Raw genomic sequence first — 17112 nt, 5'->3', positions numbered from 1 at the left:
AACTTCCTATAGAGAGCCATTTTTATTAGCTCCAGGTTGTTTTGCCTGTTTCTTTTGGCGAAAATAGAAACATGTATCAAAAAATAATTCTGAAGGTTTAGTCCTACACTAGCAGGAAAGGTACCTCAGCTGCTCACAGGACTGTCATGGCTAAGAAGAGAGTATTGTAATAAATTAAACAAACAAAAATGAACAGTTCCTAATTTCAGATCACACCGTGTGTCTAGAAGGGGCCCTGGAGTGATAAGAAGCAAGTTATTATTTATGCCATTCTGTAGAGCTATTCCTTCACTAAAGTGTTCCTTCTTTTCTTTTTTCACTTAACAATCCTGGAAATCACTCCATGTCAGTTCCCAGATAACTTCTACAGCGCTCTCTTTTTCTTTTTCTTCTTTTTGGTCATATCGTACTCCATTGAATGAGTATACCCTAATTCAACCAATCTCCTCTGGGTGGGCATTTTAAGGGCCCTTTGTACAGAGAGAAATTATCCCTTTTCTATGAAATAACTTGCAAATATTCTTATCCCAGTTGTTTATTTGTCTGTAGACTGCATATTGTGTGTATGTTTGTGGGTTTTTATGGTTTTTTTAAATTTTTTATGTAGTTGGATTTATCAGTCATTTTTTACTTTGAGATAGTCATCATGAGGCTTTTTCCACACTGAAGTTATAGAGGAATTCCACCATGTTTTCTTCAAGTATTTATGTGGTTACGTGTTTTTTTTTAATATCTCAGCTGTGTGGAGTTCATTCTGTGTTGTAAGATGTGGATCCAGTTTTAACCGTTCCCAAAGAGCTATCGAGTCCCAACATGTTCTTGGGTTTTTTTTTAAAGATTGGCACCTGAACTAACAACTGTTGCCAATCTTCTTTTTTTTTTCTGCTTTTTCTCCCCAAATCCCCTAAGTACATAGTTGTATATTTTAGTTGTGGGTCCTTCTAGTTGTGGTATGTGGGGTGCCACCTCAACATGGCCTAATGAGCGGTGCCATGTCCGCACCCAGCATCCCAACCAGCGAAACCCTGGGCCGCCGCAGCGGAGCATGCGAACTTAACCACCTGGCCATGGGACCGGCCCCCCAACATTTTTTAATACTAAATTATTTAATACCCTCAATATTGTGTTTAAACGGTCAGGATATAAGTTGTTTCCGTGTTCTATTTTGTGTGTAAATGCCCCTTAATATTTTTTTCCAGGAAGTCAATGAAAATTCTCTTAAGAGATTAAGTGTCTACTTAGAAAACCTCCAGAAACCAGGCTTCAAGTCTTTGAAACCAACTCAGCTTACATTTTATGTAAGAGAAAGAGACCAGAATTCCTCTGATGGCCAGGAGCCCTTTAGTACTGCCGGTACGTTTTCTCATTTCTAGTGTGTCCCTTGCAACCAGCTCCGTGTTTAAGTGTGTTCCTTCAGCCTGACATTGCCTGAATACCTTTGGATTAAAGCCTTGGTCATAGAAAAACATTGTGATTTAATCAAGTGTTTTCCTAGAATTAGATTCTGTTCCTGGCTGCATGTGTGTGACAAGCCATTTTTTGTGTTTAAACTTTTCCTGTAAAACTGAAGTGTTCCTATTTGTCCCTTCCTATTTCAGTGCTGTCTTAAGTGTTAAACATGTGTATAACAATTATGTTTTTTTTAAATACAGCTTCCGTTCTCTCATTTAGTCCTCAGAGTACCCTGTGGGGTTAGGTGGTATTCACCCAGTTGTAACTTAGTAATGACCAGTGACTTTCCCAGGACTATGGAGATAGACTATGGGTCTTGAACCCAGGACTTTTCACTCCAGCCTTACGCTGTTTCTAAAATCTAATCAACCTTAATATACAGCCTTATGGTCCTTTGTCGCTGCCTTAGCCGTGATCCAGTAATACTTAAAATTAATGGCAAATAGGGGTCTGTCATTTCTCTAAGTATACCTTTTGGTGATCCTTGAGGAAATAACTTCATTTTTAGAATGAACTTTAAAACAACTTAAAAATTTACTGAGAGCTCTCTGCATTAAAGCTTAAACAAGTAGAAAACATACTGTAATTTTTTTGAAACAAGCTGTCATAAGACTCAAAATTTGATAGGTCTTTTGAGACCTAGAGTCTGGTTCTCACTGTGCCAGTGACTAGCTGTGTGACCTTAATTTAACTTCTGGTTCTTCGTTGTTCAAATGAAAGTGCTGTGTGTTGCTGAGGCGTTCACACTGAAGACCCCTGACTCACACCTGATGCTCGCAGGGCTCACAGGCCCTCTGAGGGAGCGAGCAGGAGCCTGATCCAGCCAGGGCTCACAGGGGGTCTTCTGTGGAAGACAGCTTCCCACCCAGTCTCTCCAAGGATGAGCATTTGATAGTATATTTTCTCCTGTCTTTTATTCTCCCGTGATTGAATAGGGGAGATCAGGAATCACAAACTCCTTTCCTTGGCTGTTTCTCCATCTACCTCTGATTTGGAGCTTTATTAAAAATAGACCCTATTCTTCATTATTCAGAGACAAAAAGTCAACTCATAGCCTGATGTGAAGCAACGGCTCTTCTGAAGAAGGCTGTAAATAATAGTAGTAGTAGCAATAATAATAATTACGTTTATCACTCTAAATGACACTATTCTTTTTGAATAGTGTAAATAATCATTATCAATGTGCTGTTCTTAGCCGTGAAAGTCTTGGAACAACTGAGATACATTCTTTGCTAGTATAAGACCAAGTAGTCATAAATTTAGGGGGGGGATGGGGGGTAAGGAAGATTGCCCCTGAACCAACGTCTGTTGCCAATCTTCCTCTTTTTGCTTGAGGAAGATGGTCCCCAAGCTAACATCCATGCCAGTCTTCCTCTAGCGTGTATATGGGACACCACCTCAGCATGGCTTGATGAGCAGTGTGTAGGTCTGCACCCAGGATCTGAACCCGCGAACCCCGGGCCATGCAAGTGGAGCGCGTGAACCCAACTGCTCACTACACCACTGGGTTGGCCCCATAAATATTTTTTAGTAGATACATGTTCCTATTACCCAAGGTCAGGATTAGGTTAGGAATTGAAAAAACATCATATTTACACATAGTGGTCTACTAAGGTTTCATGATTTCTCCAAGCCAGATGGAATTTATAAAAGCAAATTACATCCTTTACATTTTTTTTTTCCTGAGGAAGATTTCCCCTGAGCTAACATCCGTGCCAGTCTTCCTCTATTTTTTAGTATATAGGCCACCAGCACAACATGACCACTAACAGAGTGATATTGGTCCACGCCCAGGAACCGAACCTGGGCCACTGAAACAGAGTGCACTAAACTTAACGATTAGGCCACCAGGGCTGGCCTCACAATTTTTTAAATAAAAATTATCACCAGTTTTTATTTTTATTTGTTTGAGAGAGTCAGGCTCATTTCTACAGCTATAGCTACCACTTCCACTACTGCCATCAGCTGGATTTGTCTTAAATATTGACTATATGTGGAATTAAAGAATAAACCAAGTTTGAAAACTTAGAAAGTTTCACAAGTAAATTAGGGACTGAGCTGGTACTAAAACTAATGTCTCCTTATTCCTAGTCCAGTGTTTTGATTTATATGCCACACTATCTATTAATTCTTCTTTAAAATTATTGTTAATAATCATTTTTACCTTTGCTTTTATGACAAAGATTGGCACTCTGGCAAAGACTTAAAATTTTTTTATCTCTTTAATCATTTTATCTGATTATAAAATGAAGATTGTGTTTTTTTAAGTTTTTATTTTTAGAATACTAGAAATCATTAATCATCTTTTCATTAATAATTAAGATAATAGTAGGTAAAATATTTCCTAGTGATTTTCATAACTGAAATTAAAGACCTAAATCCTTTCTTCAGCCCTACATCTTTTTGGTGGTCCATGAGGAAATAAACTTCATTATTAGAATAAATTTTAAAGCAATTAAAGATCTACTGAGAGCTTTCTGTGAGTTAATGCTAAAGCAAACAGTTGTAGTCAGCCCTAGCTGAGGAAAGAGAAAAATCCTCTACTTTCAGTTAATGGTTAACTTGGAGCCATTCATAAATAAAATAGATTATAGAAAAAAAGTAAATTAGAAATGGGAGAAAACATACAGCATATTATCACAAAAAGACAATGTTAATATATAAAGAGTTCTAAGACAATAGAGTAACTCTGTTATAAAAATAGGCAAAGACAATGACTAGACAATTCAGCAAGTAATACATACAAATAGCCAATAAGCATGTAAAAATGTTTAGCTTCAATAGTCAAACTCAATTAATTAGGTACTGTTTCCCAGTGAGGGATATACATGGTCTGATTCAGGCATTCCACACCATATAGCAGTCCTTACAGGGAATTAAATAATTAGTAGAATTGCTAAATTAAGATAGAAACTGAAATTTATTTTCTGACTTAGCTCTCCTAAGGGTAAACTATTTCTTCTCAACCTCACATGCAAGAATTTGGATTTTCCTTTCCTCTTTCACTGACTGGAATAGTTCTCCTGCACTGTTTCTCACTTTACCATCAAATGATTCAACTAGAAAATCTTTCTTAGTTTGCATGCTTTAGATTCTATAAATCTGTGTGGCAAGCATAATATGTATCTCTGAGAATGATTTAGATTGTTATCTGTCATCAATGGCAAAGACAAGAAAATAAATTTCAGCCAGGTAGGGAATCGCGAAAGATTTGAAAACAACTCTTATGTCCATCAGTTTTGGAAAGTTAAATAAAGTATGCTACATTCATTATATGGGCTAATATATGACTACTAAGAAGAATGAGGTTAATGTGTACATACAGTTATGGAAGGGTCACCAAGGTTAAGTAACAAAAGCAAGTTCAAAGTAATAGACCCAAAATGGTGACATTTATATATTAAAAACAAATAATCCAAACTGTGAGTGAGTTTTTCTGTAAACACATATACATAGCAGATATATGATTTACTCACACACAAGCACATAGAAAAGGTCTAGAGCAGTGTTATCCAAGAGAACTTTCTGCGGTGATGCAAATGTTCTCCATGTGTACTGACTAATACAGCAAACGCGAGCCCCGTGTAGCTATGGAGCACTTGAAATGTAGCTAGTATGACCAGGAACTAAATTTTTTATTTTATTTTATTTTAAATAGCCACATATGGCTAGCAGCTACCATATTAATATGTACCTAATTGTTAATAGTGGTTATGTCTAGTAAAGGCATGAGGTTGTGCACCTGTTCATAGGAGACCTTTATTTTTAATATATATATGTATGTATGTATGTATAATTTTACAATAAGGATATGCTTATATAATACTTGTATAATTTTCAAAACCAATTTAAAATATTTTTTCAAAAAAAGAAGGGTCAGCATGTTGTAGTAATGGAGAAAATACTTGGCTTGATGTCAACTCAGATATCAGCCTTTGCTCCATTTTTCTTAACCCCCTTGAGCCTATGCTTCTTCACATTTGAAAAGAGAGATAATAATGTCACTGTTGGTGGGAGTGTTGGTTGAAAGGTTATATAAATTCAATTAGAGCCACACCTAACACCCAATAAAGGAGGGGGAAAATAGTGGATTTTCTATTGATGACTTAAGAAGTTAGATTACTAACCTTAGCCCAGTGACTATGCAGTGTCAAAATCAGTTTGTGAAGCGCTAACTTTTAAACAATTAGAGAATTTTAAATCACTTCTGAAAATACTAGTTACTAGCTAATTGGGTGGGCAAATATGAGGACAGTCGCTTTCAGTCTCAGAGAAAATTCCAGATGGTTTCTGTGACCACTGAGACTAGATTGTCTGGTCCCTCTCCTCGTCTGAACTACTGTCACAGGGCAGCCTTCCCACCTACCAACCCTTCGTCTTAGTGCTAGAAGCTATCTTTGGTGGACGCTTGCTCATAGGAGAGCTTTTCCCTTTCTTAGATTGTAGAGACCAAATTTATGGGCAGCACTGAAAATATTCTGAATCCCCTTCTTGGGCTGGGGTGGGTTTGGTCACTGGTGCCAAACTAGAAAAGGGAGCTGACAATTGGAGGAATTCATGGAGGTAAAGATAGTGTGGTATACTGAGGCTGGCCCAGTGGTGTAATGGTTAAGTTCAGCAAGCTCCACTTTAGCGGCCTGGGGTTCACAGGTTCGGATCCCAGGTGTGGACCTACACCACTCATCAAGCCCTGCTGTGGCAGTGTCCCACATACAAAATGGAGGAAGATGGACACAGATGTTAGCTCAGGGCCAATCTTCCTCACCAAAAAAAAAAACTGTGGTATAGTTTTGGAGAAGGAAAGTAGTTTTCCATTTACAGATGATTTGCCAACAGGATGAATTTTAATTGGTGATGGAATGTTTTAAAAGATTTTGATTCTATAAATGTTGTGTGAAAAATTGTTTTTAAAAGTAAAGCAAATAATTATCTATATTAATTGTTTGGGGAAATTATATTCTCTAGGATTTCGAGCAGTCAAATTTACTTTGCACACCAGAGATCTGCTAAGCACAGTGTTATATATTCTCAACTCCTGCAGTTTATCTATTGAACATATCCAAAGCTTGAATACTACTGTGCATTCCCAGCCTCTCAAAGAGGCTAAAAGGATGCCTGACAGGCCTATCAGATGGGACAAGTCTTATTACTCCTTTACTGGATTCAAGGACCCTGATGAAGACTTCGAACAAGTCTCAAGAATGGAAACAACCCTAACGTATGTAAAAGTTTTTATTTACTAAACTTATTTGTAGTTCGTGTTTAAAATTAAAGTCTAGTTTTCCTGGAAAGGTAATGCTATCCATATAGTTAATCTGATAACCATTATAAAAAAGATATTTCATGTTTTTTACTTAAAGTTGCCAGAATACTTCAATTGTATTTGGGTTTTTTTGTCTTTTGATGCCAAACACATACAGGAGATGGTTTTGTTTTGTTTAAGTTTTTAAAATTCTGCTCCCCAAGTTACCCCTTGTATATGGAGAAAGGATATACCTAAGACTAGTAAAAAAATTTTAAGCTTCTTCATGTGTTAAACATTTCCAATGTCTTCAGAGAGTTCAGTAATAATGTACTTTAGTGTAATAATCCGTACATAATAAAAATATGTGGAGACAACATTTAAAAATATCATCTGGAACAGATTGAGAAAGAATAATTTTTGTTTTTTCAAAGATTTTATTTTTTTCCTTTTCTCCCTAAAGCCCCCCGGTACATAGTTGTATATTCTTCGTTGTGGGTCCTTCTAGTTGTGGCATGTGGGACGCTGCCTCAGCATGGTTTGATGAGCAGTGCCATGTCCATGCCCAGGATTCGAACCAACGAAACACTGGGCCGCCTGCAGCGGAGCACACGAACTTAACCACTCAGCTATGGGGCCAGCCCCGAAAAAGAATAATTTTTAACTATAAAAGCCATTATAAAATATTTCTCTTTTCTCTATCATTAGTCTTGTTTGTAAAATCAGCATTAACATATTTTGAATAAGTCATTTTGGACTCTATGAAGACCAGCCGTATTCTGTTCCTATAGTTGTATCAAAAGAGACCATGGCTTACCAGACGGTTCTCCCTCATGACAGGTGGTAACTTATCCTTCAGTATCCACTGGCAGAGCATTTGCTTTGTGGATCATCTACACTAACTCAGGGATTCCTCCCCTTGTCATCCAGCTGGATCCCAAATGAGGCTGAAGACGCAGGAAGGTAGCAGAGTCCAGTACAGAAAGGGAGACGAGGATATGTCTGCGGGCGTGTGTGCATGGCTGTGTGTATGTGTCTGTGGTGACGGTCTGTCTCTGATCCTTCTGCATGTGTAACTTACAGATAAATCACCTCCCCAAGTGTGTCGATTTTAATTGTTTAGATTCTCTTCTGTAAACAAAACCGAGAGGAAAACATGGCTTTGGGAATGATCATTTAATGTTAGACCAGAAGTAATGAGACAGTAAGAAGTAGGGGTAAAAAAATGAAGAACAGTCATGGTGGGACAGAGTTTGATGAATTTAAAAATTGGTTTGGGGAAACAGAAGAGATGATTGAAGGTAAATTACACACAGAGGCTGCAGCGGGAGTTAAGAAAATTGCTTTGAGCATGAACTATGAGAGAGGTCTCAGCGTTATACCCACTGGGATACAGCCCGTGAAACTTTGTTTGCACCCTTAAGGAGGCTATTGCTCTAAATATCTCACAGTGTGTCCAGGTGATCAAAAGGTTGGGAACGACTGGCCTAAAGCATACAGAAAAAAAGTGGGATTGGGTAAGTCAAGGCAAAAAAGCAACACTGAGAGTTGTTGGGCCTCGCCTCAAGCTAAGAGGCTTAAGAATAATGTATCCAGGGACTTGCGAGGAGCAGTTCGTCTGTGCTTCTGTGGAGTGTTTTGTAGGGCACAGTCTCAGTCTGGAGCTGCGTGTGCACCACGGTGAGAAGCTTGTCCCGAGGACCCAGAGCTCAGAGGTAGCCAGCTGGCAGACTACTGAAGACAGACTGAAGCTATGAAAAGCCAGTTCAACAAGATAGTTTGAAAGCTTTCGTATCTCGTATTTCCCTCACTTAACTCCGTTTCCCTATTCAGGCGTGTTCTCACAGGCCCCAAACCCCTTCAAACCGGTCTTGACCTTTTCCCAAACGGGGGTATTGCCCAATTTGAAGGAACCTCTGCTCGGGGTTTGTTTGTTGTTTTGTTTTACATTGATTTTTTCCAGGAGCTCATATCATGAAAGCCAGAATGGTACCTGTATTAATTTATTGTTTGAATTATTCTTTTTTTTTTTTTTTTTTTTGAGGAAGATTAGCTCTGAGCTAATCCTCCTCTTTTTGCTGAGGAAGACTGGCCCTCAGCTAACATCCATGCCCATCTTCCTCTACTTTATACATGGGATGACTGCCACAGCATGGCTTCTGCCAAGCGGTGCCATGTCCGCACTCAGGATCCGAACCAGTGACCCCCGGCCCCCGAGAAGTGGAATGTGTGCACTTAACCACTGTGCCACTGGGCCAGCCCTCATTTTTTTAAATTTGTAATGATTTTACAAATAAGTATAAAATTGTTGAACCATTTGAAATCTTTCAAATTGTGTGAATGGAGCGACTGCCACCTAGTAAGGAGGTTTAGGGCACCTGTCACTCAGCCAGAATTTGTTACCTACCATGGTCATTCTAGCCATGTACGGTTTAAGTTTTTATTTTCATTCTTGTATTGTTTAATTCATCTTCATTATCGGTGTAGGTTATAGAATAGGAGTCGTAAGGAGCACATGCTGAATTATGTAGTTCAGAAGGAGCGTAAAAATGATAATTCTGCAAGTTTACATCAGACTGATCTTCACCTGATTTATAAATTACATTCATCTGATCAAAATTTATTCTTGAAACCATGCTAAGGTATTTCTTAAAATTTCAGAATATAATGTTAAAAAGAGAAAATAACAATATTATTTAGTGCACACTTTTAATTTTTAAATAATTTTGTTTTTGCCATCCTGAGAAGTACAGGCTGAAATTGTCTCACCATTTTGAAATAAAACACAGAAATTGTGAAAATGAATCAGTTGAGTTTTTTAAAACACAACGTAGAAGAATTATCAGGTCATAAAAGCTCCTTTTAATCTATTTTCATATTACATCTGGTAATTACATTTCAATCTACATGTTAGGGCACTATGTAATTTTGAATTTCTCAGCAAATTGTGCTTTATCTTATTTAAAATCACTTTACTATATACCATCTAAAATAATAAAATGTTTAATACCTAAGGAGTTTTTTAAAATTATATACTGTAATAAAAGGAATTTACCAGTCTAAAAAAGTTAGGAAATGCTACTCTGTGTTGTAGATTTTAGTATTTCCATATTTTGGATATAATATTATAATAAAAATGTATATAGAGTTTGTGTTCAGAAGGAACCAACTGGATCCATTTGTACTCAATAGAATAAGCCCCTATATAATGTGTGTCCCACTAAAAAAAACATGTCATTGAACTATAGAAAGATCATTAAAATGCTGTTGTGTTAGCTACTAAGATACCAGTGAATGTCAGACTTCCCATTTTCTCTATTAGAAGTTTGCTCAGGTAGGTATGTTTCACTTTCAGGGTCTAAGTTCTGAATCAAGCTTAGTGTCCACCAAATGCCACACTGGACAACTGTAGCATTGGAATTACTTCTGTAGGATGTTTGGGAATTCTATAGTCACGATCCAACTCATACCATGCATTTCTTTAGTCTTCCCTGGTTTATAGGCTGAGTCACTGTTTTTCAAGTTCTAAGTCAGAACACACAATTTGGTGATTTGGGACTAGCAAAGTTGTTTTGCTTCACTGTGTTCCTTTTTTACATTTGTTAAATATATATTGTCATAAGTTTAAGTATTGTTTCTCCAAAATGTATTTTGAGCAACTTGTTTTAGTTATATATAAATAGACGTGTGTGTGTTTGTGTATGTGTATACTGGGTCACCATTTAAAATATTTCTTACCATGGGTTGCCATCAAAGAAGTTTGAAAAGCTATTGGTGTAAATGCCGTACTTTGTTCCATGCAGTTTGAGGCCTAGGAATTTGAGTGTTGTGCCAGTTTAGCTTTACTGCAATTTGGATCGTGGCTCTTCTTTTCATTCTCTTAAACCCATGAAAAACAGAACTTCTCCTGAGTTACTGAGATATTTTTATCTCAAAAACATCATGGCCCTAGGAACTAAACCATTGGAACTAAGAACTAAATAATTGTCTTCAATTTGCAGTCCAACCATGATATGCATGCGATTCTTTTTTATATACCACTTGCCTTTGGCTTCCTTTCGTTGTCAGCTTTTTTTCTCTTTGCCTGGATCTTATAACAATACGTGTATTATATTTATTATTATAAAGGTAATAAAATCATTTTTGAACCAAGGCAAAGTAACCACCGTGAGATACCACTTCATACCCCAAGATGGTTATAATCAAAAAGAGAGTACCAAGTGTTGTCAGGGATGTAGGGAAAAATAAATGTCCACACAAAAACTTGTTCATAGCAGCATTATTCGTAGTAGCCAAAAAGTGGAAATAACCTAGATGTCCATCAGCTGATGAGTGGATAAACAAAATGTGGTGTAGTCGTACGATGGAGTAGTGTTTTGGCCGTAAAAACAAAGCGCTGCCCCCTGCTGCAGCGGCAGTGAGCTCTGAAACATGCTCAGCGAGGGAAGTCAGTCACAGTGGACCCCGTGCTGCATGGTTCCGTTTATGTGAAATGTCTAGAATAGGCAATTCTGTAGAGACAGACAGCAAGAAGTGGTTGCTTAGGGCTGGAGGGGAGGATTGTAGTGACTGCTAATGGGTACATGATTTCTTATGAGGAGGGTAAACGTGTCCTAAAATTGATTGTGGTGGTGGCTGCATAATTCTGTGAACATACTAAAAATTGATGAGTTGTATGTATATGTATTACATTTTAATAAAGCTTTTAGAAAAAGAACTATCACTATTTTTTAAAAAACGTATCAGTGATTACTAAGTAATGTTTACTTTAGATAATTTCATTTTTTATAGATTTTTATAAGAAATTTCAGCATAAGAGATTTGTTGACTAGTAAAAGTTAAAATAGGCTGATTTTCTTGATATTTTGCTGTAGAATAATTATAAGATGACTCTATTTACTTTATCTCAATAGTCGTTGAATGGATTTCTCCCCATTAATAAAGGGTTCAAATTTTATGAATGATTATGATTGTAAAATTAAGCTAAGAATATAAATGAATTTTATGGCAAATTCAAGCAATACTGATCCTTTTTAAATCCAATAGAGTATTCTCATTTAGAGAATAATTTAGAACTTTGTCTCTTAGACCTAGAGTGTGGATGGACAGGATAACTGTGTGCTTCCATATTGGACAAGAAGGTATTTTTTTCTCTTTGCCCTATAGTTTAATCTGCATAGTCAAATTTCATGTTGTCTAGTGATCTCACTGAAATGACATTTATATTAAAAATACGTTAGATAATAAAAGACTCATCTTTCCCTTATGCAGGTAATAGGGTAGTGGGGTAAATAAGACATGTACAGAAATAATTGTTATACGGTGATTGTGTCTCTCAAAAAGAGATACTGAAAAAGTACTATGGCCAATCACAGGACAGAAGTCAGGGAGAGAGTATGTCCAAAAGGTTTTAAAGTAAATATAGCTCTCAGCTTACTTCCAGTTTGTTTTCGTAGTTTTTATTTAGCAGGGGGAAAGATTATTCAAAGACGCTTAATGAGAATTCACCTTGCCTCATTCTCCCAGGCTGTTAGAATAACTTCCTAAAGGATCTTTTACTTCTGGTTTCTCTTCCCTACAACCTAGACGTTATATTCCATCAACCTACATTCTCAATTTTACAAAGGGATTTTATCACGTCATTCCCCTGAATAACTCATGCATTATCCAGAGAAGCTTTTCCCAGATGGTCGCCTGCAAATCCCCAGGAATTTATGAAAGTTCATGGAGGTTGGTGAAGGAAAACAAGGGAATGCCAGTAATACACAAATTTTTAGGCATTTTTGAAAGATAGCAGGTGAGAGGAGAAATAAGCCAGCCAGAATGCCTGCTATCACCTCTGAAACTTATTTGTCCTTGAGGGTCCAGCCAATGCAATAAGAAAAAGAAAGGGGATGTGTCATGTCACAAAGGCAGAGGTACACTTTTGTTCTTTATGATTGTCACCAAGAAAATCCAAGAGAATTTCAGGGTTCTTGGTTACCAGCGAAGGAGCCAACTCTATCTAACATAAAGAGAAAACAAATTACAAAGATAGCAATTATCGCGTGGTGTTTGTAGGAAGATTGGAGAACATAATTGAGAAAATGGCCTAATAAGTGTGAGCTGAGAAGTGAGACTCACGTTTTGCTGTAGATGCTTTTGTGCTGAAGTCTTCTACAGAGAAGAATGAATCCATGTACCTATTAAAATTGTTTTAAAGAAAAGAACTATATGGACTGCTGATACTGAAAAAGTTAAGGCAAAAAATAATTCTGAAAGTCTGTCTCATGATGACCTTCACCTGACCTCTTAGTTGCATTGATTTGATCAAAATTCTGAAACATCAAGCACCAAAATTATAAAATTCTTTTGTTGATTTTTTTTTTCCAGTTTGGTTTTTCACATATTCAAGAATAAAGATATTCACTATCCTTATTTACCCCTCCAGAGAAGTGCTTGAAAATACTAGTCTGAAACTTATACTTTCTTTTTTATCTTTGATTTCTATTTTGACATTATTTCAGACTTACATAAAATTTGCAATAATACAAAGAATTATGTACCCTTCACACAGATTCCCCCAAATGTTAACCTTTCACCACATTTGCTTTATCATCTTCTCTATGTATGAACACATTTTTTTTTAACCATTTTAGAGTAAATTGCAGCCACAATATCCCTTTACCCCTGAGTACTTAGTTTGTATTTTCTGAAATACAGGGACCTTCTCTTGTGTAACTATAGGATAATTGTAAAAATCAGAAAATTAACATTTGATAACAATACTGTTAGCTAATCCCTAGACCTTATTTGAATTCAAACACTCATTTTCTGAGCACTGCCCTTTCCTAGGAAAGAAAATTGCAGGTCCTGAGTCGTGTTCAGTTAGCATGTCTCTTTACTCTCCTTTCATCTAGAATGGTTCCTCAGTGTTTCCTTTTCTTTCATTACCTTGATGTTACTTTGTAGACTGTCCCTCAATTTGAGTATATCTGATATTTCTTCATAATTAGAGTCAGGTTATTATATTTAGCAGGAATACCTCAGAAGTGATGATGTATTGTTTTCAGGATTATATAGGAGGCAAATGATGTTGATTTATCCCATTACTAGTGATATTAACTTGGACCATTTGATTAAGCTGACGTCTGCCACTTTTTTCCATAGTAAAAATACTATTTTTCCCTTCAATTAGTTTCTTTTGAGGAGACATTTAGGGCTATGTAAATATCCTTTTACTCGCCAAATTTTTACCCCCTGGCTCTAATATTCACTGGTGATTCTTGCCTGAATCACATATTACTGTGATGGTTGCCAGATTGAATTTTCTAATTTCATCATCCCCTCAAGCTGGCTTCTGTGTCCCCATCATTCTTTGAGAACTCTCCTACCTTCTGATTCATCAAGATGTTTCAGGCTCCTCTGGACTGTCCTACCCCACCACTTGATTCAGCCTTTTTGCCAAGAAGCTCTGGTTCTTTCTATTAGGGAATGGTTTTAGCAAGCAAGATTGGGGTGCCACATATGCTCAGTAGCTGCTGAACCCCTCAGTGGCCAGAGCTAGGAAACAGCTGTCTTTATATCAGTCTATCTGCATATTAAAAGCCATGTTTAGAACCTTCGTTTTTATCTCAATATTTAGAAACAAAACACAAAAATTGTTAAACTAGACTGGGTCATTTCTATACACTAAATGTAAGAATTCCAAAAATTAGATCATAAATGTATAATCGTAAGATTATATCTTAATCTACATTTTAAGACATTTGGTCCCCAAACCAAACATGGTATGCCATTTAATGAGTCATTTGTCACTGAATCATGCTTTCTCTTATATGGTTTAAAGTAAATTGAATAACATGTATTACTTAGTAAATGAGGAAAATGTTGAAAAATTGTAATGCAATAGCTAATAGTGATGTAAAGTAAGGTATTTTTACTTATTTGCTTATTTATCACACTATGCAGAGATGACAGAATTTTTACCAATATTCTTAAAGGTGGAGTAGGAAGGATTATTAATACTATGCAAAGTTAGTGAATTAAAAAATGTTGAACACCTTTACCTAGAGGATAAGGTCCCAATTCCTTATCCCAATGTGCAAAACCCCTTATGGTCTGACCCCCTCCTCATTCCACCACCCCGCCTGTCCAGTCTCATCTCATGCCTCCCCTCCCTCTAGCATCATAGGATCTGGGCATATTGGTTCATCTTCTAGGTCCTTATACCCTAGCATGACTAACATGCACTTCCTTCTCACTAATCTGCCTGGAAAAATCTGACACATCTCATGTTTCAGCTTACATGTCACCTGTTTTACAGAACCTTCCAGGCAGAATTAATTCATTCTTCCTCTGTTCTCATAGAAGTTCATATATTCTATTCTAATTGCTTATCTCTATATTCCTTATTAAATGTGTCTTCCTTTACATCGCAAACTTATCTTCCTTATATCCCAATACAACACAGTATCAGGCATTCCAGATAAATATTTGGTAAATGCATAATGATTTGATTGGTTCCAAGATTATCAACTTGATAATTTTTAAAATGTCTGTTATGCCAGCACCTGTTAAATCATATTCTAGCTATGACAACCTCTTGTATATAAAAAAAGTTCAATTTTAATTACACCAAAAAATTAAAGGTACTTTAAAACCTTTCACTGTGTTTGCTACAACTTTCAGTAGGCTTTCCTAGATCTCCACCTACACCAGTCCCGTACGTGTGAGGGTAGAACTACTCCCTACCGCTGTACGAGCAAATGAGCACATGATGCTGAGTACAGCTATTAAGGTGAAAAAGTCAAACTCAAAGACACAGCCAGTGGTACTGGTGACATTTAAAAGGCAATGCATCCTGACGAAGGGACTTTCAAGTTTACTTTGTGGATTCTAGCTGGGTAGACTCCCATTTCTTTCTTTATTTTAACCTTGGTGGTTAGTACCCTGAACTCTCAATGCTTATTCCCTCGTCTGTCTAGCCAAGTCCCTCTATTGGTCAGACCTTAGCAGTCTAGTCTTTACCACGAAGTTTCCAAGAGCACCTCCTTGCAGGCTGCTCTGTTGGCTACCTTGGTGCTCGTTTACAACTGCGTCCTCTCCAGCTAACCAAATGCCCAGTTTAAGTCTCATCTCAACTACTTCTGTCTACACTCGCTTCTCCCCTCATTTGTTTTGTACTTATAATTTGGTAAAGTTTGATTGGAAACTCAGTTTAACATTGGGGCTGCTTTAAGAGAATGCATTTGTCTGTTAATAGTAGGAATGTTTGCATTGTAGTTAGTATTACAAAGTGTGTATCTCTTTTTTTCTTTCCAGATCCTGGTTAGATAACAATGGAAAAAGTGCTGTTAAAAAGCTGAAGAATAGTTTGCCGCTTAGAAAAGAACTAGATCGTTTAAAAGATGAACTGTCTCATCAGTTGCAGCTCTCAGATATCAGGTAATAAAGACAGAACCTAATTGAGAGATTAAAGTGAATATGTACTATCTACTGGTAAAGCTTCCCTTCAGTTAAATATTTGTATCTTTAATTATTCTGATAACTACATATTTTTCAGTTGTCTTTCTGTTACTTTCTATGAAAGTAATCAAATGTTCATGTATGTAAGGAAACTTTTATCAATTTCTTGTTTAAAATAGCAAAGTAAGGTTTAGATACTGACATTTTTAGCATAATAGTTGAACTTTTTTACATGACGAATTTGTAAGAAAAATGCCCTTTTCCATATACACATAATGTATAAAAAACAATATTCCAATTCAAATGCCGATCAGATTGGTATTTGAGTTTAAAAAGAAAAAGGAAGAGAGAAAATGGATGTTGTGTTCTTAGTACTCTGTCACATAGCATGACTTTAGATAAGTTTTCATAAACCTGGAAATCGCAGTTAAATAAAGATACATGCTGAAGTTTATTATAAAAGTAGATTTAGCAGCTGTTAAAACCGTAAAGAAGGGAAAAGGAGGGGTCGTGTGATTGAGTCATGGGGCTCCCCGTTACAAGAACCCTGAAAGCTTGTCCCGTGCTCTCCTGCTTGCGCATTTCTGTGGCTGTTCACCATAGCCTGTTGTGTTGTTTTCAACCCTCTCTGTCAGGACTATTTTCTTATATTGAACCAAATGTCTGCGTCCCATACTAGCACCTTGTTTCTGTGCTCACGGAGTACAGGTAGTGCTTATATGTTCTATTCTTGTGTATTCAAATCATAGTTTCCTAAGATAATTCACATTTCAGAGGAAGGTGTTTAGACTCGGAGCGTGTGGGACAATCGGCCTCGTGCTGATGGCTGCTCTTTCATCATGACATCAACACTTTCAGGCCGAGCTTCCATTATAGGGTTTCTTCCAATTCCATGGTCTAGTAACAGAGTTTTCTAAGTAAAAACCAAATAATAAGATCCTTTTCAAAAGTTTATAAAATAAGTAAATTCA

At 36.8% G+C, this 17112-nt stretch overlaps 1 protein-coding gene across 9 annotated transcripts in view; it reads left to right on the top strand.

Moving 5' to 3' along the window:
- The window catches only part of TCAIM (T cell activation inhibitor, mitochondrial), a 44622-nt gene that overhangs the window by 14642 nt on the left and 12868 nt on the right, over window positions 1-17112 (top strand). For all 9 annotated transcript variants that reach the window (XR_011527482.1, XM_008527982.2, XM_008527979.2 and 6 more), the window contains 3 exons: window positions 1200-1353; window positions 6418-6670; window positions 15998-16120. Coding sequence is in view for 8 of the 9 variants with exons in the window: in XM_008527982.2 (XP_008526204.2) it covers window positions 1200-1353; window positions 6418-6670; window positions 15998-16120 (530 nt within the window). In the remaining variant the exon portion in view is untranslated. The remainder of the gene's footprint in view (window positions 1-1199; window positions 1354-6417; window positions 6671-15997; window positions 16121-17112) is intronic.

The sequence above is a fragment of the Equus przewalskii genome, chromosome 15 (assembly GCF_037783145.1).
Source record: "Equus przewalskii isolate Varuska chromosome 15, EquPr2, whole genome shotgun sequence".
NCBI lineage: Eukaryota > Metazoa > Chordata > Mammalia > Perissodactyla > Equidae > Equus > Equus przewalskii.
The sequence above is the reverse complement of the archived record's forward strand: the minus strand, read 5'-3'. Positions and strand labels throughout refer to the sequence as shown.